General features: G+C 47.1%; 1 protein-coding gene across 2 annotated transcripts in view; it reads right to left on the minus strand.

Moving 5' to 3' along the window:
* The window catches only part of L3MBTL1 (L3MBTL histone methyl-lysine binding protein 1), a 55,328-nt gene extending 37,465 nt beyond the window's left edge, over positions 1-17,863 (minus strand). For both annotated transcript variants that reach the window (XM_034787933.1, XM_034787932.1), the window contains exons 1-2: positions 17,831-17,863; positions 4,032-4,194 (exon numbers count right to left, since the gene is read on the minus strand). In XM_034787933.1, coding sequence (XP_034643824.1) covers positions 4,032-4,167 — 136 coding nt within the window. In that variant the 5' untranslated portion in view covers positions 4,168-4,194; positions 17,831-17,863. The remainder of the gene's footprint in view (positions 1-4,031; positions 4,195-17,830) is intronic.
* Positions 17,864-23,539: the final 5,676 nt, after the last annotated feature.

Raw genomic sequence — 23,539 nt, forward strand, 5'->3', positions numbered from 1 at the left:
GAGCTGCATGCCACCTCTGCAGCCCCCTGTTGAATTCTGGAGGGACACAGGGCAGGAGCTGCAATGGGAGAAGAGCAGAGAGGAGAGGAGGACTGAGGCCAGGTGGGAGAAGGGAGGGGAGGGGCTGAGCACTGAACTGTTCATTGGGTTCCAGTTAGGAATAACTACAGGAATAACAGGGCCTGATTCTCCTTCACACTCACACTCTGGACCTGAATGCGAGTGCCAGTTACAGCTACACCTGGAAAGCCAGCACAGTGTAAAGGGCCACAGTGCAAATGAGAATCAGGTCCAGGACATTTTAAACTTCATCTACACCAGTTAGAACCAGCTGGATGAGCACCGTGCCTCTGTCCCCTCCAGCCCCCTCAGTCTGCTCAGCTCCCCCATGAGGGCCAAGGCTGGAGCTGCGCCCCCAGAAAGGTGTCCAACTCCCTGGGCTATGGAGCACAATGGGCCCAGGCCTGCGCCTGAACAGCTGCAATGGTTGGGAACAGCAAATTACATCCCTAGCTAGTGACAAAACAGCAGCTGCTCCTCACAGCCAAAGGTCTGGTCATAGCAACCCAGGTTTTGGTTCCTTCATGGCAGGACTGCGGCAATGGAAGCCACCCGGAGGGCCAGATTCCCTGATCTGCCCCAGCTGCTCTGCACTGCTCAGATGGTGGAAAGTGACCGTATTCAGGCTGGAGGCGGCCAGCGGAGAATTCCTCCTGCGCAGGGTAACCTGTGCAGGTGTAAAGCTGGCAGAAGTGGTGCAGCCACCTCCAGCAAAAGGGGATGGAGGTAGCGTGCTGCGGGCCATAGAATCATAGAGATGTAGGACTGAAGGGACCTTGAGCGGTCATCTAGTCCAGGCCCCTGCACTGAGGCAGAACTAAGTATTATCTAGACCATTCGTGACAGGTGCTTGTCTAACCTGCTCTTAAAAACCTCCAATTACAGCGATTCCACAATCTCCCTTGGCAATTTGTTCTAGTGCTTAACTACCCTGAGAGTTAGGAAGTTTTTCTAATGTCTAACCTAGATCTCCTTTGCTGCAATTTAAGCCCATTATTTCTTGTGCTGTCCTCAGTGAATAAAGAGCACAATTTATCACCCTCTTCTTTATAACAACTTTTTACATACTTGAAGACTGTTATGTCCCCACTCAGTATTCCATCCTCCAGAAAAAAGAAACCACATTTTTTCAATCTTTCCTCGTAGGTCATGTTTTCTAGCCCTTTACTCATTTTTGTTGCTCTCCTCTAGACTTTTTCCTATTTGTCCACCTTTTTCCTGAAGTGTGTCATGCAGAACTGGACACAAGTGCTGAGTAGAGCAGAAAAATTACTTCTAGTGTCTTACTTCCAACACGCCTGCTAATACATCCCAGAATGATGTTTGCTTTCTTTGCAACAGTGTCACACCTTTGATTCGTATTTAGCTTTCTTTTTTTACATCATTTTGTATAAGTGCAACTGATTGTTCTTTCCTAAGTGGAGTACTTTGCATTTGTCCTTATTGAATTTCATCCTATTTATTTCAGACCATTTCTCCAGTTTGTCAAGATCATTTTGAATTCTAATCCTGTCTTTCAAAGTGCTTGCAGCTTGGTATGATCTACAAACTTTATAAGTATTCTCCCTATGCCATTATCCAAATAATTTAGAAAGATATTGAATAGAACTGGACCCAGAACAGATCCTGGAGGGACCTCACTCAATATGGACTGTGAACCTCTGATAACTACTCTCTGAGTACGCTTTTCCAACCAGTTGTGGACCCACCTTATAACCCGTTTGTCTAGGCTACGTTTCCCTAGTCTGTTTATGAGAAGGTCATGTGAGAGACAGTACCAAAAGCCTTACTAAAGACAAGATATATCACATCTACCACTTCTCCTCTATCCACAAGGCTTGTTACCCTGTAAAAGAAGGATGTTATGTTGGTTTGACATGATTTGTTCTTGACAAATCCATGTTGACTGTTAGTTGTTATCACCTTATTATCTTCCAGGTGCTTACAAATTGATTGTTTGATTCTTTGCTCCATTATCTTACTGGGTACTGAAGTTAAGCTGACTGGTCTATAATTCCTTGGGTTGTCCTTATTCCCCTCTTTACAGGTAGGAATATATTTGCCCTTTTACAGTCCTCTGGGATCTCTCCCATCCTTCACAAGTTCTCAAAGATAACTGCTAATGGCTCAGCGATCTCTTCAGCCAGTTCCTTAAGTATTCCAGGATTTTGTAAGGTCCTACCAACTTGAAGACATCTAACTGTCCAAGTCATTCTTAACTTGCTCTTTCTCTATTTTAGCACCAGATCCTACCCCGATGTTCATTGTCCAATCACAGCTAACAGTTTTGGTGAAAAACAAACAAAAAAGACATCGAACGCTTTGGCCATTGCGGTATTTTCTGTTATCGCTTTTCCCTCCCTCATTGAGTAATGGGCCTACTGCGTCCTTGGTCTTCCTCTTATTTCTCAGAGGTTTTTGAAATATATTTGTACGGTGGAGCAGAGGTCTCCTGCATCTCTCCTTCACTGGGGTGAGTTAGAGCAAGCCTTCAGCTGCTCTAACATCTACCAGGGCTTCCAGGAGGCTCTTCCCTGCCTCTCCATTTCGTGCAGGCAAAGCTTGGGCTGCACATTCAGCCCAGCAGCTGTAGCTGGCCCAGAATGCAATGGCCCAGCTGCTAAGTCAAAGTCTGTGAGAACGCCCCACTGCTCTGTGCCCCGTCCTGGCTCCCTGGTCCTCATCTTGAAACCCCTCAATAGGCTCCATGCCAGCTTCCTACTAGAAACCCTCACCCGGTCTTTCTGCTCCACTCCAAAGTACTGCAATCAACAGGCATCCGGCTACTACCTGCGCCCAGGACATACATTGACAGGGATGAGCAGAGCTGCCGATCGTCCTGACTGGCTGGTGGGTGTTAGCAGCATGTGGGAACCATGCTGGATCATCCTCCACCAGGTGCTAGTTAACATCTACTTTACCCCTGGGAACTGTGCTGGGAACCACTTTGACGCAGGAGTCCTGGGAGAAGCACCAGCTCTCCAATGGCCGGGAACGTCTCCAAGGAGGCACAAGTCACCCCCTTGGCCAGGAGACAGAGAAAACCTAAGGAAGCACCTCAAAAGCCTTCCTAGCAGGGGTCACTCTCAGGGCTTATGCTGCACAGCTGGGTACAGGAAGGACGGAGATGTAGGGGAGGAAGTGAAAGAAAGACGGGATGAGAGTGAGAGTTAAAGGGGAGGGAGAGAGTGTGCGAAGGGGCTGGGGGGGGGGAGGGTATGGCCTAGATAACTGAGCTGTAGAATTATGTGCCCCCGTATCCAAGGGCTCTGATCCCCCGTGGTAGCCCTGACAGTGAACCCTAGGTGCTGTTATCCTGCCAGCACCCTGAGATGCGGGGACAGGCCTGGCCTCAGTTTCCCTGGCTTGTGGTGTATCCATTGGATGGATCAACACAAGATCTTAAACAAGACTAACACTTACAGCACAAGCGTGCCCAGAACGCCATCCCAGCCCCAAGCCCTGCTGCATGTTCCATGGGGGAGAATCTGCTATGCAAATATTTCCTACAGTTTACAAGCCTATTATTGTAAGTTGCCTTCCCCTCCCATGGCTGGTCCAATAGAGGATAACAGCCTACTGCTGCTATCTAATGGGGGTGCTCTCGAGGCTCAAGTGATAGAGCTCTGTCCCAGAGGAGGGGATGACTCCATGAATGGAGGAAACATCCCAAGCTATTTGGAGAAAGGAAGGATAGTTCCATGGTTAAGGCACTAGTCTAGGTCTTGGGAGACCTGAGTTCAAGTCCCAGCTCCACCACAGACTTCCTGAGTGGCCTTAGGCAAATCACTTAGTCTCTCTGTGCCACAGCTGCCTTTCTGTGAAATGGGGATAATGGCACTGCCCTGCCTCACAGGAGCGTTGTGAGGATGAACACATTCAAGATCATGAGGTGCTCCAACACTGTGGTGATGGAGGCTGTCTAAGGTACCACTGATAACTACTCAACCACTGGCGTCTGGAACACATACCTGGGATGATGAAGGCAGTTGCGGGCAGGTGTGCGTTCTGCACTGTGTTCTCATTGGCGACCAGATGGACGCTGACCTCCCCGGTGGTATTCCCCTTGGTGCTTCTCATGACCTCCATTTCCGCTCTGCCATCCATCACCCCCGTTGGGCAGGTGGCATAAACCTGGAATCCAACCAGCAGGCATGGAGGCCAGTTAGAGCCTGAGTGGTATGAACTCAGGGAAGGAACAAAGACAGAAGGAGCTGGAACAGAAGTCAGTCTGACGAACAGCGTGAGAACACTAACTATGGGTGGGTCATAGTGCCACCAGTCCCACTCTCCCCCAGCTGGAGCTCACACGACAGACAACAGCATGAAAGTCATGACTTTTCCTCATCCATCGCTCAATATATTGTAGCCAAGGCCCTGCTGTCAGACCAGGAGAGGACACAGCTTTTCCTGGCATTAGGGACAACTTATTTTAAACAACTTGATTCTTTTAATTAATATTCTTTTGAATGGTTAGGAAGACTGAACTTTGCTACGATGCCTGATTTAAACCAGAGTCCACAAACGGTCCCTAATCCTGGGCTATATTCCCTCTAAGCTGTGGGGATGCGCAGCAGGCTATCACAGGCCACGCAGACGGGGAGAGGCATTTCTCCTCCGATATCAGTCCTGGAGCTGCCACAGCCAGGGAGATGCACCTCTCCCCTGGCCCTGGCTCCAGGCTGCTGCAGTGAGAGAGGCCTGGGGGAGTCCTCTCTCCCCACTGTAGCCCTGGGACAGCCTGCATCCCAAACCCCTCATCCCCAGCCCCACCCCAGAGCCCACACTCCCAGCTGGAGCCCTCACCCCCTGCATCCCAACCCTCTGCCCCAGCCCTGAGCCCCCTCTTGCACCCTGAACCCCACATCCCCAGCTCCATCCCAGAGCCCACGCCCCTAGCCAGAGCCTGAAGCCCCCGAACCCCAACCCTCTGTCCCAGCCCTGAGCCCCCCCCCCCACACTCCAAACCCCTTGACCCCACCCCTGCCACACATCACCTCCATATTGGTGCACATAACAAAATTCATTCCGCACATGGATGTAAAAAATTAGAGGGAACATTGGTCCTGGGAGAGAGGCCTGTATTTCAGTGACACTATCAAGTTTCTGACTGGTCCAGCAAGATCAGGCTTATTTAGTTTAAGAATTTCAGAGAGGATGACAGACAGGGAGGGTGATATTAGCCAAAGGCTGCATGCCAGTCAGGTCTCATCTACAAAATGGCGATAATAATAGGCCAGGAGTATGGGGGAGGGTAAACTAATTAGTGTAATTAAAGAATGTTCCTATTCAAATGAAAGGTGCAATGGAAATGCGAAGATAAAATAATAAAGAGTAGGAATAGTGTAAGGGAACAGAGATCTGCAACAGGTCATGATCTAGAAAGCAGGGATTCCACAGAGCAGAAGTGTGTGAGAGCAGAAACAGACACGGGTCAGTGGCAACATTTTATTAACATGATGCTCTGTTAACTAAGGCCTTGTCTATCTTACAAAAGGTTTGCCAGTATAGCTATACTGGTATAGCAATACCAGCAAAAAAAACCAAACCAAAACAAAAAACCCTAGTGTAGATAAAGCTTGTACAGGCAAAAGAATTATTTCTTTTGTACAGCTTAAACCAGTTCCGCAAATGGGTGAGGTAATACAGCATCAACACTGGCACTGTACCGATAAAACAGTGCCAGCAGATGGCATATGTCATTAGGGGAGGTGGTTTTCGGCCACCAAGAGGAAGGGTTTTATCGACAGGACTCAAAATTGAGTGTGGACTCATGTAGAGATGTGCCAAAATAAGGCATGTTTACTGGGAACGCTTTCTAGCACAGAGCAGACCTGAAAAAGCTAGTCCAGCAAAAGAATTTTTCTGCCAGTATAACCTAGGGAGTATCCCAGCATGGCTATATAAATTAGGGCGGTGATTTTTTCCAAGTTATGCCAGAGAAATTCACTAGTATAGACCAGGCCTAAGAACGGAAAAGATACCCACTGTCGGGTCATCCAACTGATAACGATGACCTGGAAATTGTGCTGAGATTAGGGAACATCAGTTCAGGGATGGGGCACCTGAGAAAGCGAAGACAGGACAAGGCTACCTGTTTTCACACTTGGTTACCGGGGGTGCTTCAGATTCCCTTAGAAGGCTCGTCAGATCACAGCTGTTCAGAGCTGGACTCAGGAGGACATTTGCACTATATAACAGTTACAACTTCATTGAATTTACCACATCATGAACATCTTCCTCTTTGCCAGTAGAGGATGCTCTTTATATTAACAAACTGTATACACAAACATAAATAGATACATTTATCTCATTACACTGAACTCTCATACCAACTTTCTTCCTATAATGGATTTGAACAATCTCAGTTAACAATATAGCCTTGCCACTATGAGCCAACTTTACTATGGGAGCTCTGGGTTCAGATCCCACCGCTTACACCACATTACATCTACAAAATATGCTATAGAGCTCAAAAGAAGGTGGGGGCTTAATGTAAAAATTATTCAGTGAGGTTCTCTGGCCTATGCCATACAGGAAGTCAGGCCAGATGATCACAACAGAATCTTCCAGCCTTTAAAAAAAAAAATCTATGAACAGCTGAATTCTGGAACCTATTTGCAGAACATAACAACAACTTCACTAACATAAAAGCTTCTGAACAATAGTGCATAGTCTTGTGTGCCAGCAGGTTGTTTTTGTATGTTAACTAGCTGTGTATCTTTTATATGCAACAGCAACGCACCTGATTCTTTGCAGAACAAGTGGCCCTTGCAGCAAGGCAATACAGCCAGATGTTGGCAAGTTAGCGCCACTGCAGGGCTTGGGATTTTATTTTATCTCGTTTCCCAAGGTTTGAAGGTGTATTTGTGACAGCTGCAAGAAGAATGTAAAAGATAAGACTGGACGGCGCACTCTTTTATCCCTTTAAACTGAAGATTTGCTCTAGGAGTGAGGAAGGAGAATATCCAGCTACAAGGATGCAACTCAGTTCCTGGATCAAAACATACAGTCCCCACCCAATGGAAGATAAAGCTTCTAAAGACGCTCCTGGAGAAAATATTTAATGGGCACGATCAAGCACCAGGGGCCAGATTAACTCAATGGGAGTTAGGCACCTACCTGCTTAGGTGCTTTTGTAAACCCCACTGGGCACCTATCTGCGTCATCAGGCAACTTTGTGAATCTGTCCCCAGATCAGCTACTTAGGTTTTGTGACTGGGATGGGTTTTACAAAACCTAATCCAGATCCACTATTTTCAATGGCTGTGAAAGGTCTGAGGTTTCTTTATTACTATTATTGAAACAATCACCCTGGAGGAGAGTCGGGTCACCAAACCACAACAAAATCTTATGCTAGTGCAGGAGAAGTCCAAGGGAAAAGGACTACAAACAGAAAGCAAAATAGACCAGTCTAGTTTCAGTATCCATAGGGCGACCAGATGTCCTGATTTTATAGGGACAGTCCCGATATTTGGATCTTTTTCTTATATAGGCTCCTATTACCCCCCACCCCCATCCCGATTTTTCATACTTGTTGTCTGGTCACCCTAAGTATCCAAGCCAAGCGACATACAGGCCACAGGAGTGCAACTCACCTCACCCCAGTGCAGAGGGCCAGCATGTACATACAAAATTTTTTTTTTTTTTTTAAGTAATATTATCGTGAGAAATATCTTACAAAACCGTGATGGGCTGCAGTGGGACTGAAGTGATGCATGGACATTGGCTGGCTCGCTGCAGGGGGTGTATTTTGCCCTCAACAAACAGTACTCATTTTGATTAGGAACTCTCATCATTAATATTTTTCCCTTTTAAACACCTAATAATAAATTTAGATTTAGATTTTATTTCCCCCCCCAAAAATCATTAAAATAGAGTTCAAGTCGTATCAGTCCATTGTGTTTCCTGTTATGACGGCAAAATTATAAATAAAAGATACGAAAGTCAGAACATGTGGAGTGAAAGTTCTGCAAACAACCATCCCAACTGTTGCTTTTCCCCCAACCCACGCCACTCGCCTAACAGGGACACAGATCTACAGCAAATGTGCAGCTAAATCTTGAGATTACAAAAAGCTCAGGTGACACTCAACACCTTCCTAGATTTGCCGGGGGGGGGGGGGGAGGAGGAGGACAGGACAGGATAGGCTGGGAGACAAAGTCACTTCACACCTAAGAGAGGGTCATTACAGCCAATTTGTAAAACTGGGGTTCAGTGGTTTCTGTAAATCCCCAGTTAATGGAGTCATGTGAATATACAGTGGAACCTCAGAGTTACAAACACCAGAGTTATGAACGGACCAGTTAACCACACACCCCATTTGGAACCGAAAGTATGCAGTCAGGCAGCAGCAAAGACCAAAAAACAAACCAAAAAAAAAAAGCAAATACTATATAGTACTGTGTTAAACTACAAAAGAAAAAAAAAAGGGAAAGCAGCATTTTTCTTCTGCATAATAAAGCTTCAGAGCTGTATTAAGTCAATGTTCAGTTGCAAACTTTTGACAGAACCACCATAACATTTTGTTAAGAGTTACGAACAACCTCCATTCGTTCCCGAGGTGTTCATAACTCTGAGGCTGTACTGTATTACAATCTCAGCTTTCATTTCAAAATAAAAGTTTCCAACGGTGGTGAAGAAAAGCTGGAAAATCATGGACCCTAAAGGCTCAAAAACCCCTATATTTACTTATTTTTAAATGTCTCCTGATTTCTGAATGCTTGCAAAATTCCGAGCAATGCAGCCTTATCGCTAGCCACATCTCTTCATTTAGCTCAATTGACTGCAAATGAGTTCTCCACACCCACATCACCATGTGGGCCATGAGGGTAAAGAGAACAGGAGTACTTGTGGCACCTTAGAGACTAACAAATTTATTAGAGCATAAGCTTTCGTGGGCTACAGCTACATATATGCATCCGAAGAATAAATTTGTTAGTCTCTAAGGTGCCACAAGTACTCCTGTTCTTTTTTGCGCATACAGACTAACACGGCTGCTACTCTGAAACATGAGGGTAAAGGTACATCTCAGGCCTGTTTCCAATGCATGGGATCTTAATTCCATCTGGAAGGATGGGGGAGGTAGATAATGTGGGGTATACAGCCGGAACATAGAAGGCAGATGAAGCAGACAGGTTGCTCAGGCTGACAGTGCAAGGTGAATGGAAAGAGTATGTTTTGGTGCTGTATAAATGGTGTGATCTGTCACAAATGGCCTGGAAAGATGGATGGTTGGGCTGATATGAGACCAGTGAGAAATGGCACTTGGATCCAGCTGTATCATATGAGAAGGAAGGATTTGTGGTCTCTACTGGAAATGCACAGGTTATGCCAGGGCTGCAAGTGATCGCCAGGACAACTCTCCATCTTAGCTGTCAGTTTGCATTTTCATACCTGCGTCAAGTGGAGCTAGAAATGTACTTATAGTGCATGAAAGCTGAGATTAGCACTGATGTGCAGTGGGTGACCATCCAAATTCATCAGCGAAGGCCCCACTTCAGCAAGGTATTTAAATACCTGCCTCACTTTGTGTTGCCAACACGTGTGATTTTATTGTGCAATTGGGGCTTTTCTTAGAGACCTGGCTCCTGGAGCCAGGTGACTCCATGACAGTCTCAGCTTTCGGGTTTTTTTAAAAGGGAGTTTCTGGCCTCATGATTGTGAAGAAAATGTGACTCCTAAAGACTCAGATCCTGAAAGGCAAATATAAAGAACCCAGCTTTTTTTTTTTTTTTTTAAATAATCTCATGATTTTGGGGGCCTGCATCATGATTTTTGAACACTTGGGGTTGACAAGACCACTTTAAAAATGCGAGTAGCAGCAATGATTTCAATGGGGTGACTCATGCGTAAAGTTAGACACCTACAAGTCACTTGCTGGTTCAAGGACTAAGCGTGCACGTGGCAGAGTTGTTTTTGTTCAGCGTTTCATAGCAAATAGCTCGATAATAAACCACACAATCCTCCACCCAAAAATAACTGAAGCACCCACATTTGGGCTGAAATCATAGAATCATAGGACTGGCAGGGACCTTGAGAGGTCATCTAGTCCAGTCCCCTGCACTCATGGCAGGACTAAGTATTATCTAGACCATCCCTGACAGGTGTTTGACAGGCCTCATTGGCTTCAGCAGAGCCAGGATTTCACACTGCATGTGTTTAAACCAAGCCATATTAGATAAAACGTGTCCCCAAATAAGGCAGAAGATGTTTCCAAAACCAAAAGAGCTCTCCCATCTCCATCTCTAATTCAAGGGCCCCAGCTGACTTACATTTAGGTAACAATTTAAATAAACTTTTCTAGAGCCTCAGATAGGGTGACCAGATCGCAAGAGTGAAATATCAGGACACACTGGTCGGGAGGTGGAGGGAAGCAGACAGACAGACACACACAGGTGCACAGCCCCGACCGGAGCCAGATGCACACTGGTCCGCCTGGCCCTGTGCTACCAGCGTGCCCCCTCCTGTTGAGGGTGGGCCCATGCTGCGCCACACAGCTCCCCTGCCCAGCGCCTCCTGGATCCACTATGCCCAGAGCCCCCCTACAACACTTCCACCACAAATGCACCGTGCTGTGCACACACACCCCGCCCAGCGCCCCCCTGCCCACAGCTGCCCAGCACCCCACACAGAACCCCCCACTCGCTAGTTTCCCAATACAGACAGATTTCCCCTCCCTCCCTTCCTTCCTCCTTCCCAGTGCCCTTCCCCACAGCTCCACCACCACAACTACACAATGCCCCACACTGCGCAGTGCCCTGACTCACACAGATCTCCCCCACTGCCCAGCACCCCGCAACAGGCCCCCACTGTCTAGCACCCCAAAACACACAAACCTCCCCCACTGCCCAGTGCCCTCCACACCCTCACAGCCCAGCGCCCCACACACACACCTCCCAGACACTCACTCCATCACACCCTGCCCCCTTCCCTGGCCACACTAACCAGCCCTGCTGGGAGGTCTGAGGGTGAGAGCGGTGAGGGGAGTCTCCAGAGCGGGGCTTGCAGGCGCCAGCAGCACACAGAACCCCCCCCACCCCCACCCTAAGAGCCAGAGGGACCTGCTGGGGGCGAGGTGGGAAGTCCCGGTGGTGCTCACCTGGGACGGCTCCTGTCCCGGGAAGCATCTGGCAGGCTAGTCACTCTGGCTCCTAGGGTCGCGGGGCAGGGCGGGTGTGGGGGCGGAGGGCTCTCTGCCCGCTCCTGGCGCCTGAAGCCCCGCCCCTGCAGCATGTGGCGCTCCTGCCGGCAGGCGGGCACCAGGAGCTGCCCCAGGAAGCGGTGAGCGGCAGCGCCACGGCTGCGGTCCAGACGGTCCCCGATATTGGGACAAAGGGCGTCCCGACCAATGTAAGGTCGGGACGCGGGACACGTCCCCTAAAATCAGGACTGTCCCGATAATATCAGGATGTCTGGTCACCCTAGCCTCAGAGCAAGGGGCATTTCTCCAAATCACCTTTAAAATAGCCCACTGAAGCCAATTGTTTTCAAATACAGGCACTCAGCCCCCTGCAGTGCTAACCCGGCAGCAGGAAGTACCTGCAAAAGTGGAAGTGACTCTAAAGAAATGTGAAAATGACTTTGAGTTTTACTCTCTAAACTGAAATAAATGCAGGAAGCAAACAAACAATTACAAATAAATTAGGTTTTCAAAATTCTTCCCCATTTAGTAACATAAGGACTGGAATTATTAGCGCCATTGGTCACGGTATTGTTTACAAACACACGGTTTTCACAGGGACCGTGACTTTTAATCTCAAAGACTAACACATTTCTCATGACGGATGTTTGTTTGTTTGAGGTGGAAAGTGGCATTCTGAGGAAGGCGGCAGGGCCAGTGGGAACAGCAAGAGGCTTACAGAGGAACGCAAGTGACAACAGAAAGACCCAACCCCACAGAAACACTTACTTTAGTATAATGCTCACTGCTGTTACTCCAATACTCCGCATGGTGTGAAGCCAACAGGACTGTCTGTTCCTGCGAGCAGCTGTGCAATCAGGCCTTTAGGGAACCCATCATGTGTATTAGGCAGGGCTAGTGATTCCAAAGGAACTACTTGTGGGTGGCTGGATTGGGGGGGGGGGGGGTATCCTGCTTTCACTGAAGCCAGTGGCAAAACATAAATTAAATGGGTGCAGGATTGGGCCCTAAACCCTTGATTATTATAGAAGTTCCACTTTGATTCAGTACTATTAACCATGATGCGTTGTTGTTACTAAGCTCATTGAGCTGAGGGGATGCGACATATTATAGGCGATTATTTTGCACTGTATTTCTCTGAGGTTTGCACTATAAGATGCACAGAAAATGGAAGGTCTTTTGTTTTTGTTTTTAAACTTTCCACATCATTGCTAAAGCTTTGCACAGAACAGGCAGGGTTTTCAAAAACATGGATTCTTTGTTTCTGACGATCCTATATACAGCACATGCAGGGAGTGCATGAACTCTGGCTCTTTGGATCACACAGGTGGCATTTGCTCTCCCCTCAGGTCAGCCATGGATTTGCTGACCCCACATAGCCCCCATGAAGATTAGAGCTCCCCCAATTGGTACTGAGTGTTTGTCCTCCAAATGTTGTGGGAAAGCACAGACAATCTGACAGACAAACAGAAAGCCAATCCAGGAAGAACCACCAGAATAACAATTAGCACTACACCTCTTAAATCATGGGACTAATGTAAACTACAGGTACTCCTATCTTGACCACTCAAGAGACCAAGAAACCATGGTTGGTGGAATGAGGAAACCTGCTAAGGAACCAGCGTTGGGCCTGATGTTACCATGAGAGTGAGTGAAAGATAGGGGGAAAAATTTCCATGAAAGTTTTCACCTCCAAAGGTTTCCATTTTTCATTAAAAAAAAAAAAAAGTTGAAATAAATTTTCCACTGAGCTTTAGTTACTCCAGTACCTTGGCCAATTGCTAGCTGCAGGGTTCTCCCAGTAAATATCTGTATTGTTGATACACGGACTGGCCCAAATTCTGTCATAATTCACACACCCCCAGCCACAGTGAAGTCTGGGGAAAATTTGCAATGTACAAATGTATCCATGAAATGTCTTGTTGCTTAGAGCCTTGGGGAGGACGAAGTGAAATAGCCAACCCAGGAGAACAGCAAGTACCGAAGTGCTTTGTGGAAGTGCTAGAAGCAGCCATTTTGCTGAGAAGAAATGCTACTTATGACCCAGCCTGAGACCAAAAATTAATTTCCAATTGGGGTTAATAGTGAATCATCAGGAATAAAGCTCTGCAGAAAGTGTGAACTCTTTGTATAGCTACCACAGTGTCACAGGCATGCCTGCACCTGTTGTGCCCCCTACTGGCCAAGTGGGGCACTGCAGGTACACCTTACCCTAATTTCCTCCTACTAGGTGGGCCCTCTCAACCCCATACAGGTGGGAGCTGGTGGCACGGCTTAGCCCCAGCTAAAAAGTAACCCCTTCCAGGATAACAAGAGTCCTGTTCAGCCCTCTGGGCTCCCTTTATGCCTCTCTACCCGGGACAGAGTGCTGACCCCCGGTTGCTTCCATCATCCACTTCCTCTGCATCTTCCAGGTCCTGCTTCTGGGCATGCCTCAAGTACCCATCTTGCTCCCTGTGGCTCCTCCTGCTAACTTCTCTGCCCTTTGATGAGGCCCAGGTATTTATCCATCTGCCACCTGACCCCAGTTTGTCCTGCCCCCTTAGGCCAGGAGGCAGCTAATTATGGCTGATTGAACAAGCTGGCTAGTCCAAGGCCTCCTCACCCTTGAAGGCACAGGCTACCCGGTCCCACAGGGCTATTGCCAGCCCCACACTTTCAAACAAATCAAGAATCTGGCTGCAAAAAAATGATAAGATTGTCTTAGAAATCATGAGGTTTCTTTTCATTTGCCTCCTGATTCCTGAGTCTTTAGGGTGCTCTTTGGTGACATTTTACTCCATAACCATGAGGGCTAGAACCCGCCATTGTTTTAAATAGAAGCTGAGATTATCACATAATCAGTTGCCTCCAGGAGCTGGGGCTTTATGAAAAGCACCAAACAGCATGAGATTCATGATAAAATTGCAAGGATTGGCAACACATGGTTGATGAGATAGAGCTGGTTAGGAGCTGGTTCACTGTAACTTCCACCGTTTTCCTGCACTGCCACGGCCAGATTGCTGAGGAACAGGGTCCACTCACAAAAATGCACCAGCAGTTGCAGATCCTGCAGCTTCGTATACAAACTGGCAGCTTAGACCTTGAGACACCCCTTTGCATACGCAGATGCCCAATGGCAGTAATTGCATGGTTGTGTGTAATCATGCGAGTGCAGGTGGATCTCTGGCTTCTCTCTGCCCTATCAAATCTGGCCCTGAGTTTCACAAGTGTGGAATTTACTTCCTCTTTGGATCAGACATGGATTTGCTAATCTTGGGGCTCCCACCAAACCCCCTCTGTTTTCCCCAGGCTTTTAGGGAAGGGGAAGGCTGGAGTGTGTTGGGTTTATTTCTGTCATCCTCATTATATTTACATCTCAAAGAGGGATGGGCAGTCCTTTATTGTACTGGACTGTTATTTGCATTGTATATTTTAAATTTACCTAATGGCGGGCCAGAGCACAGGACCCTGTGGAAGACAGGCAGGCAGAAAGACGGCTACCTTCAGCACTAGCTTCAGAAGTGCCACTAATTAAACAAATGCATGAACAAAACAAACAAATCCAGTAAATTCTGGGTCAGAAACATTTCTTACCCAGTGGACTTCCTAGCACGACATCTCTGGAAGGGAATTTGGCATCACGGCTTGAACTCAGACTTGTAGCTCTATAGACACAAACTTCTGTACCGTCTGAGCTAAAAGACCCGGCTATGCTAGCTGTAGCAGACTCAATGTGGGTCAGCCACTAACAGGGACAGAGCACCATGCTGAGCTAGCATGGGTTACTTCTACATACTCATGAGCTATGCAAACTGTGGGTTAAGTTTTTAGTGTAACTGATGTAATAGTCCAGTGGGTCACCCTGGCCAACTGATCTGGGGTATCCTACAGGGGCGCACCCCAGCTTATGAACATCAACAACTCTGTTTTTTACTTTTTAATTGATCTCACCTCTGCCAAGATGCTCACTGTTTGGGGGAATTCTTAACATCCCAGTGCAGGCTGCATGACACAGACAGGGCTGCTGTTTGGCTCATGTGTTTTTCTGACAACAAGCTCATCCACTTGCAATAAGAGTCACTTTAGGGACTGGTCTAAAAGCTGGTTGTAGGGGAGCTCACTGCTACTGCAGTCTCAGCATCTCCCTGCAGGAGTTGCTGTATGGAGCAGGGCAGGAGTACTGGTTGTGAGTAAGCTTGCAGCTACTCCAGATCCAGCCTCTGCCAGCAGGAGGCGCTGTAGCACACAGCACAGGTCACAGTCATTCTGCAGGGTACTTTGCCAAAAAAGTACACATTCCACTGACATGGAATTAAAGCATACACCTACTCACTGGGTAGATGCATCAAAGGGGATGGGAAACACGGTCCACAAATATTCCAAAAAATGTTCACATTTTCCAGGGTTCACCCATTATTTTTCTATTAAACAGCTGAGAAATAAATCCAAAATTCTGCCCTAAAATCACGGCCCCTTTTCCTGCAGCCTGGGCTATGCCTTCGCAGGATGGATGAAGATGAAGGCTGAACTGGTTTCTGGATTCCGCGTGGCACTTGTTGTGTCACTCGGACTGTGCAGTGCCACGGCGTTCAAGCACCGTACAGTGGGGTTTCACACAAGATTTGAAAACCGCCAGTAAAGAGGAAAATGGCAACGCTGTACAGCAGCACTGGAGGGACTCTTTGGCCACTCCTGCCTCAGAGCATCCCTGAGGAATCACTACAGGGGCACAGGACACAGGGAAGCTCCCGTTCTGGCCTCTCCCAGCAGTAGTGACTGAAGGGAACAATGCAGGAAGGCAAAGTGTATTGGTTCTCCAGTTCCAGCGTCTTCCTGCAGGAGTCACTATTTGGAATAAGGCAGGAGCATCAATTGACTGTGCAAACTACTACTCCCGTGGTCCCAAAACCCACAACAGACGTCACCATAGGGAATTGGGGAGAAGCAAGGAGCCCACAATTTCATAGACCCCCCCCCCAGCCTCTCCCAGCAGGAGTCACTGTGAGGAACAGTTTGGATACCTGGCAGACTTACATTGCCCATATAACCACAGGAGGAAATGGTGCAGGAGCACTCCCATAACAAACAATACACCCTGACATATGCTTTTTTTTTTTTTTTAATGCACTTGTATCATATCCCCCCCATGCTTGGTGTAATGGTTTGTGCAGGAAAAAATACCTTTATTACACATAAATGTCAGTCATAAAATGGTCCAAAGCAAGCTCTATACTCCACCTTCTGATTTACTAGGGGCTCCATGTCTGATATTGTATAATAATAGTTGTGTGATCCAGTGGGAAGCACATCTCTGACTCTGTTCTAATCTAGGCTCACTCCTTCAGAAGGAAGGGCTCTCCATTTATTCACAGCAAATGTCTAGCCCACCAGAATCTTCAGTACATACACAGACATATTTCCCCCCCTGCCTTTCACAAATATATAGCCTGCCAGGCACACATTTCCAAGGATGCTAGCACACCAGCCTTTCACCCCGCCCCTCTCCTGCCAGCCAGCTGAGAATCAAAATGTGAGCAAGTGCAACAATCTTTTTACACACTGAACCTGTCCCTCCATATTAACGGCACTTAGACAAAATACCAAGTTGGGGGGTGGGGACCAAAAATGTTATGAATCGTCTGCTACAACAGGGGAGAAAAAAATCCAAGTCTGACTGCCCAGAACTGACCTTTCCCACTCTTGAAAGAGATTATAGTAACACACCTCCCTCCCAATAAACAACCTTGGGACCTTTCATGAAGGACCTACACACACGCTGCTGATGATCTAGTGCCTGGATGCAGCCACATGCCAGCTGATTTGCAGAGTTGTTCCTAGAGAATCTTCACTTCAAGAATCTCCATCAAAAAATAAACAGGGGGGGGTCATTCCTTGCCCCCTCCCCCGTTGCTCAGCCTGGTGCTCTCAGCCTTGCCTGCATTTGCCCCCACATCTAGGCTCTTGGGCTAGCACCAGGGCTGCCCATCAGCCCTTCATTCCGAAAAGCCTTTAATATTTTTTTAAACATCAAAATGGCGGAATTCCCTCTCTCTTTTAAAAAAAAATTCTCTTGCACAAACAGAAATTCCTCTAATTTGGGGAGTGAAAATTGCACGAAGGAGAAAGTTTGCAAAAATGACCCATTTTCTCCCCTCCGAGCTCATCGCAAACCTTCCCCTGTCCTCTCTCCCTCCCCCTCCTGCCTCGCTTCCTTTCAAAAACTCTTCAACTCATTCGCCTATTTTGGGGGGAGGGAAGGGGGCTAAAGAGAGAAACCCTCCCTCAGTTTAAACATGGAATAGAAAAAGCATCCCGGGGTTGCAAGCACTTGCATTGTCCCTGCCAACCCCCCTTTGCCTCCTGATTTCCTCTGCTCTTCAGTTGTTCTATTGCTCTGCCCATTGCAATGGGAAAAATAAAATAAAAATCTAGAGAATTTGGTTCCCAGAAGCTACAGTACCAAAAAATAAACCAAAAGGCTGGTAAGAAGAGCTAGTTGCAAAGGCAGGCAAGTGCAATTTTCAAAGCAATGCGTTGCATGCAAACCGGGCGCACAGGTGGGCAGCGCACGGCGCAGACCCTTTCCGGGGTGCATTTTGATGATTTAAAGAGGTTTATAAATTACTTTCTTATCTGATTCCTTACCTACAATAATCAGCCTGTGGTCACTGAATGCTGAGCCTGCGGGAACCTGGGCTGCTGCGCGCCTGCGCACACGGGGGGGCGGGGCCGCCTGCCCTGCAGAAATGCACTGGCTAAGAAATTGACAAGCAAAGCATATTTAATATACAGCGAGCGAGCGAGAGCGGGGTGGGCTGGGGGGAGGGAGACGTGTGTTATCCACGCTGCAATCCCCGTTTTATATAAATATATAATTAAACCAGCTATTAACCCCTCCGAGGCTGCTGTGCAGCAGGGTTTCTCTGCCAGGGGGGCTGCTGTCCCCTGCACATCCATATTTGGATGGTTTTCTTGTTGGGGTTTTTTAAAGATCAGGGTTAAATTTAGAACTAATTCATGAATTAGTTAATTAGAATTATAAATGCATCAGCTCCATCCCCCCTTCTTCTTTTTTAAGTGCATGTTTCATATAAAAGGTACCCGACCCTCTGGCTGTTTGCTCTGTGATCGGCAGCAGTGTATTTTGTGATGCTATTGAGCGTGGTAGTTTGCAACAAGGAGACAGGAGAGTCAAAATATGCTGCCTAAAACGTGCAGGTTTTTATAGCCAGGAGCCTATGTAGCCTGCATTTAACATAACCCCACCCAAACCCATTCTGGATCCATCACAACAGCCCTACCGGGTCAGACCAATGACCCATCTCGCTGATGTCCTGTTTTCTGACAGTGGCCAGTGCTAGACAGATGTTTCAGAGGGCGTGAACAGAACAGGACAATTATCCACTGAGCCATCCCCTGTTGTCCAGTCCCAGCTTCTGGCTGTCAGAGGTTTAGGGATACCCCGAGCATAAAGTTGCATCCCTGACCATCTAGGCTAATAGATCCTACATGAATGTATCTAGTTCTTTTTTTAACCCAGTTATACTTTTGATCTTCAATCTATTTGGTTTCTGATAGACATGGGAGGGCTATCTCATATGGACTGCTCTTCCATGGCAAAGTAGAAAGTACCATCTAGATAAGGGGTGGGCAAACTTTTTGGTCTGAGGGCCACATCTGGGTATGGAAATTGTGTGGCAAGCCCTGAATGCTCATGAAATTGGGGGTTGGGGTGCAGGAGGGGGTGAGGGCTCTGGCTGGGGGTGCAGACTCTGGGGTGGGGCTGGGGATGAGGGATTGGGGGATGCAGGAGGGTGCTCTGGTCTGGGACCGAAGGGTTCTGAGGGTGGGAGGGGGATCAGGGCTGGGGCAGGAAGTTGGGGTGCAGGAGGGGATTGGGGTGCAGGCTCTAGGCAGCACTTACCTCAAGCAGCTCCCGGAAGCAGCGGCATGTCCCCCCTCCAGTTCCTATGCAGAGGTGCGGCCAGGTGGCTCTGCGCGCTGCCCTATCTACAGGTGCCACCCCTGCAGCTCCCATTGGCCCTGGTTCCCAGCCAATGAGAGCTGCAGGGGCAGTGCTTGGGGCAGGGGCAGCATGCGAAGCCCCCTGGCTGCCCCTATGCATAGGAGCCGGAGAGGTGACATGCTGCAGCTTCTGGGAGCTGCGCAGAGCCACAGCATGCACGGAGCAGGGCCAGCCCCTGACCCCGCTCCCTGGCTGGAGCACCAGAGCAGAGCAAGCCCCAGACCTCGTCTGAAGGGCCGGAGGCGGCCCCCGGGCTGTAGTTTGCCTACCCCTGATCTAGATGTATCCAGCAAGCCACCACTTGGTGAACTCCATTATATTAACTAATCTGATGGCAATGGACGGCAGGATTTCTCTCTTCTAGAACCCTTTGGAAGCTGCAGGGAACTTGTGAGGGGCGCCTGGGTGGTGAGCACCAGCCACAGAGGTTAGCCACTGAAAAAGAGGATTGGGTTTATAAATATTTATCTGCATTTTAAGTGTGACTGACAGTCATACATTGACTGTGCGTATGTGTCTTGTACATCAGGTATCTGGGGGGTCACAGTTTCCTGTTAGATACACCAGGCAAAGCTCATTGAAGCTAGCGGGGTCAGACTGACATATCTAAGAGCAAAGTTTGGCCCCTTGAATTGGATGGCAAGTGGAGATGACTTGTCCAGAATCCCGTCCCATCTTTTGAAAAGAATAAATGTCCAGAGTGGGAAAGTAAACGCTGTCCTGGCTGGCTTCTTGCTCGAGTCCATGCTAGCAGGCAGCAATCCTGGCCCCAGAGGAACATATTAAAAAAAAGCTTGCCTAACTAGTTGATAGGAGCATAGGACATGGGGGAATTTCTCTCTCTGAGCGAAGTGTGACATGCAGCCAATGTCACATTTGCATCCAGGGCGGTGAGGTCACCACTGAAGTTCTGTTGTTTTCAAAACAATGCCCATGCCGACTCCCCGGGCTGTGAGTGACTGGCCATCAGCCGCCTTGGGTGGAAGGGGAAGAAAGAGGTCTCCAGTTGTCACAACGAGTGAAGAGCTCCGACCATTTGAACTGCAAGGATTGCTGCGTTCAAGCATCGCACGCGCTCTGCCCTGACCGTGCCCTCTGTATAACAGCGACCAGGCTTATTGGTACATGCTGCAGAATCATCATGGATGGGATCCTGGAGTTCTTGCTAGGAATGGGCTTGGTACAGGGGCGGTGGAGCGTCTGAGAGAGAGAGGCAGCCTCTGGGCTTTACAGGCTTGGCGTCCATCGCACCAAACAGCCCTTCCCTGTGTTCTTCTGCAGTCCCGTCTGCTTCCCCGCCCCTTCGGAAGCAGTGGTAGAGTGAAATGTACGAACCCCTATAGCTTATGTAGGGCAGGAACATCAGGGGCGAGGCTGAAAGGCAGCGATGAAGGAAATGCAAATCCGCAGCTGCCCCCTGCCCGAATCCGGTCTGCACTGGAAAGCGGAGTGTAATCAGAATAATGAGGCTAAGTAGGTTTACACGGCAAACGAGAAAGCGATTCGACCGTTAATTTTGCGGCTGGCTTTTCACTAAATAGACTCTGGTGCGGAGGTTAATCTCCATGGCCATGTTAGCAAATTCTCCAGATTTTTCAGATAATTTGGTAGATTTAAATTTAAGCAGGCAGAATTTTAACTCTCCCGGTTGCCATAACAACGCAATACGTTTATTCTTCGACGCGGCCGTGTCAATTTTTAATCACATCACATTATTTTGGAATGTGATTGCATCGGTTTAGAACTTTGGTTGCTATAACAACTGTGCAGATAAAAATACATATGGAATCCAGTTTACATTTGGGTTTGGATCAGGGATTTTCTCCCCCTTGAACCGAGGTCAGGGGAATATTCGGAAAATTAGAGTGAAATGGCGAGATTATCTCTCCACAGAAACATAACACACATACACACACACACTAATCACTGGCGATCTCAGACTTTTAACATCCGTTTGAATATTCCAACATGAATGCTTAAGCGGTTGTCCTGTATTAATAATATCCTTTACATACGAATTTAAAAGACACTATTCCCAAATAAGCATGGTTACCGTAAAAAAAAAAAAAAAAAAAAAAGCCTGTTAGTTTTACTCATTTAGTGACGTGGTTTGTTTTAAACTGAAGTGGGGGGAAACTGGAAGCACTGGGAAAGTGTTTTAAAATCAAATCAACCTGTCAAAAATCATTGACTGTTGTACTCTGCTTGTGTAAGAGAAAATATCAACCTCGTCTCTCAATTTGGAATGGATCTTATTTGAGGTATCTTGGGAACTTAGACAAAGGCAGCAACTAAGATTTTTGTTTTGTTTTTTAGATCTTGTGTTTGGAGAAGGTAGGTGTCTTTAAATAATAGGAATATGTTTCACAGTAGTCGTCAAAAACAGTAAACAAAATGTTAGGGTGCATAAGGAGTGAGATGAAAAATATATGACTGAAAATATGATAATGGTGTATATATAAATCAATGGTGCATCCTTACCTAAAATAATGTGTTCAGTCTTGGGCACCCACTCGAATATTAGATAGATACTCCCATTTTTACACCCCTCCAACACCGTTTGTTTTGAAGTTAGTAACAAAGAATCAAATTTTTCAAAATGTTTACATTAATGAAAATTTCAACTAATTCTATTGTTGGTTAAAAAAAATGCATGGTGGGGGCTTTTCACCACAAATTGTCCTAGTGTTTCAGATATTGCAATCAAAATTTTGACATTTTAATTTTTTATTCAGATTTTATTCACCTAAGAGAAGAGAAGAATGAGTGGAGACACAATAGCAGTCTTCAAATAGGTAAAAGGTTGCTAAAAAGAGGACAGCGATCAGTTGTTCTCCATCCACCAATGGTAGGGCAAAAAGCAATTTGCTTAATTTGTAGCAAGGGAGATTTAGGTCAGATATTAGGGAAAACATTCTAACTATAGGGCTAGCTAAGCACTGAAATAGGCTTCCAAGGGAGGTTGTGGAATTCCTGTCATTGTAGGTTTTTAAGAACACGTTAGATAAACATCTGCCAGGGTTGGTTTGGGCACACTTAATCCTACCTCAGCTTGGGCAGGGATGGACTAAATGACCTCTTAAGGTCTCTTCCAGTCCTACCTTGCTGTGAGGTATTAGGAGTCCAGAAATGGAAGATAAAAATTATGAGAGACATGAAGAGACTTTCATATGAAGAAAGACTGAAAAAATAGGGACAGTTTAATGTACTCAGGAAACAATTAAGAAGGGGCATTATGGAGATATATAGACCAACAAAATGATAGAGAGAAGGTGAATAAGACACTCCTGTTTACCCTTTCCTATAATACAGGAAAAAGGCAAAGCACATTAAAAATGAAATTTAAAATTGAGGGAAAAAAATACTACACAACACCTAGTTAACCTGTGGAACTCATTGCCACAAGGCATCAAAGCCGAGGATTCTGTGGGATTCACAAAAGGATTAGCTCAAAGCTAGCACATGTACATCTACGTGAGCTGGAAATTACAACTTTATTGCAGAACATAACAGCAAAGCTCAGACCCAGTGACCTAGATATATTCATCCACCAAGGGACATCCTAGTGACAGGATCCCTCTGCTAAAAAATTGTCACTGCCTTCATGCTTACCTAAAAGCCATTGGGGAACAGCATTGAGTGGTAAGGACTGTGACCCATTTTTGTACCAAAATGGAATGCAATTAACCAGTTTCCCTGCGTTCTTTGACAATGTGTTACAAAAATATCAAAACCCAGGCTTATGTGCTTTGCTTTTTTTTCCCTTTTGCCCTGTGTGCAATAGCATGGAGAGATTCCCTCTTTCATGTACTTGCACAGACTCCACAGCGGGTCTGCTCTGCCTGCCTTGCTGCTGCTGAAAGACCTGGCTGAAACTGATGTGCTTGAAAGTCACTGTAAAGGACAAGGAACAAACACATCTTCCTAGCTGCCAAGCCATGAAGCTTCTGCATTGATCATGCAGCTCTCTAGTGCTGGACATTTGGTTGGTATAGGTCTCACCTACTTAAGCAAAGCTATATGAAGTAATCACGGAGTTCTGTATGCTTCATACACTGCAAGTGTCCCTGTGACAAATAAAATATTTACTTTTTGAATCTCCTAAGACTCGGGCTCAAATGTGACTTAGTTGAAGAAGTGGGTGGGCAAAAGGGCTTGAAGAACACAATGTTTTCTCTCTAAGGCCTAGGGCTGGTCCACACTTAGTCCGGACTTCGGACTAAGGTACGCAAATTCAGCTACGTTAATAACGTAGCTGAATTCGAAGTACCTTACTCCGGACTTACCGCGGTCCAGACGCGGCCGGAAGTCTCCCCCCGTCGACGCCG

This window comes from Trachemys scripta, chromosome 12 (genome assembly GCF_013100865.1).
Source record: "Trachemys scripta elegans isolate TJP31775 chromosome 12, CAS_Tse_1.0, whole genome shotgun sequence".
Lineage (NCBI taxonomy): Eukaryota > Metazoa > Chordata > Testudines > Emydidae > Trachemys > Trachemys scripta.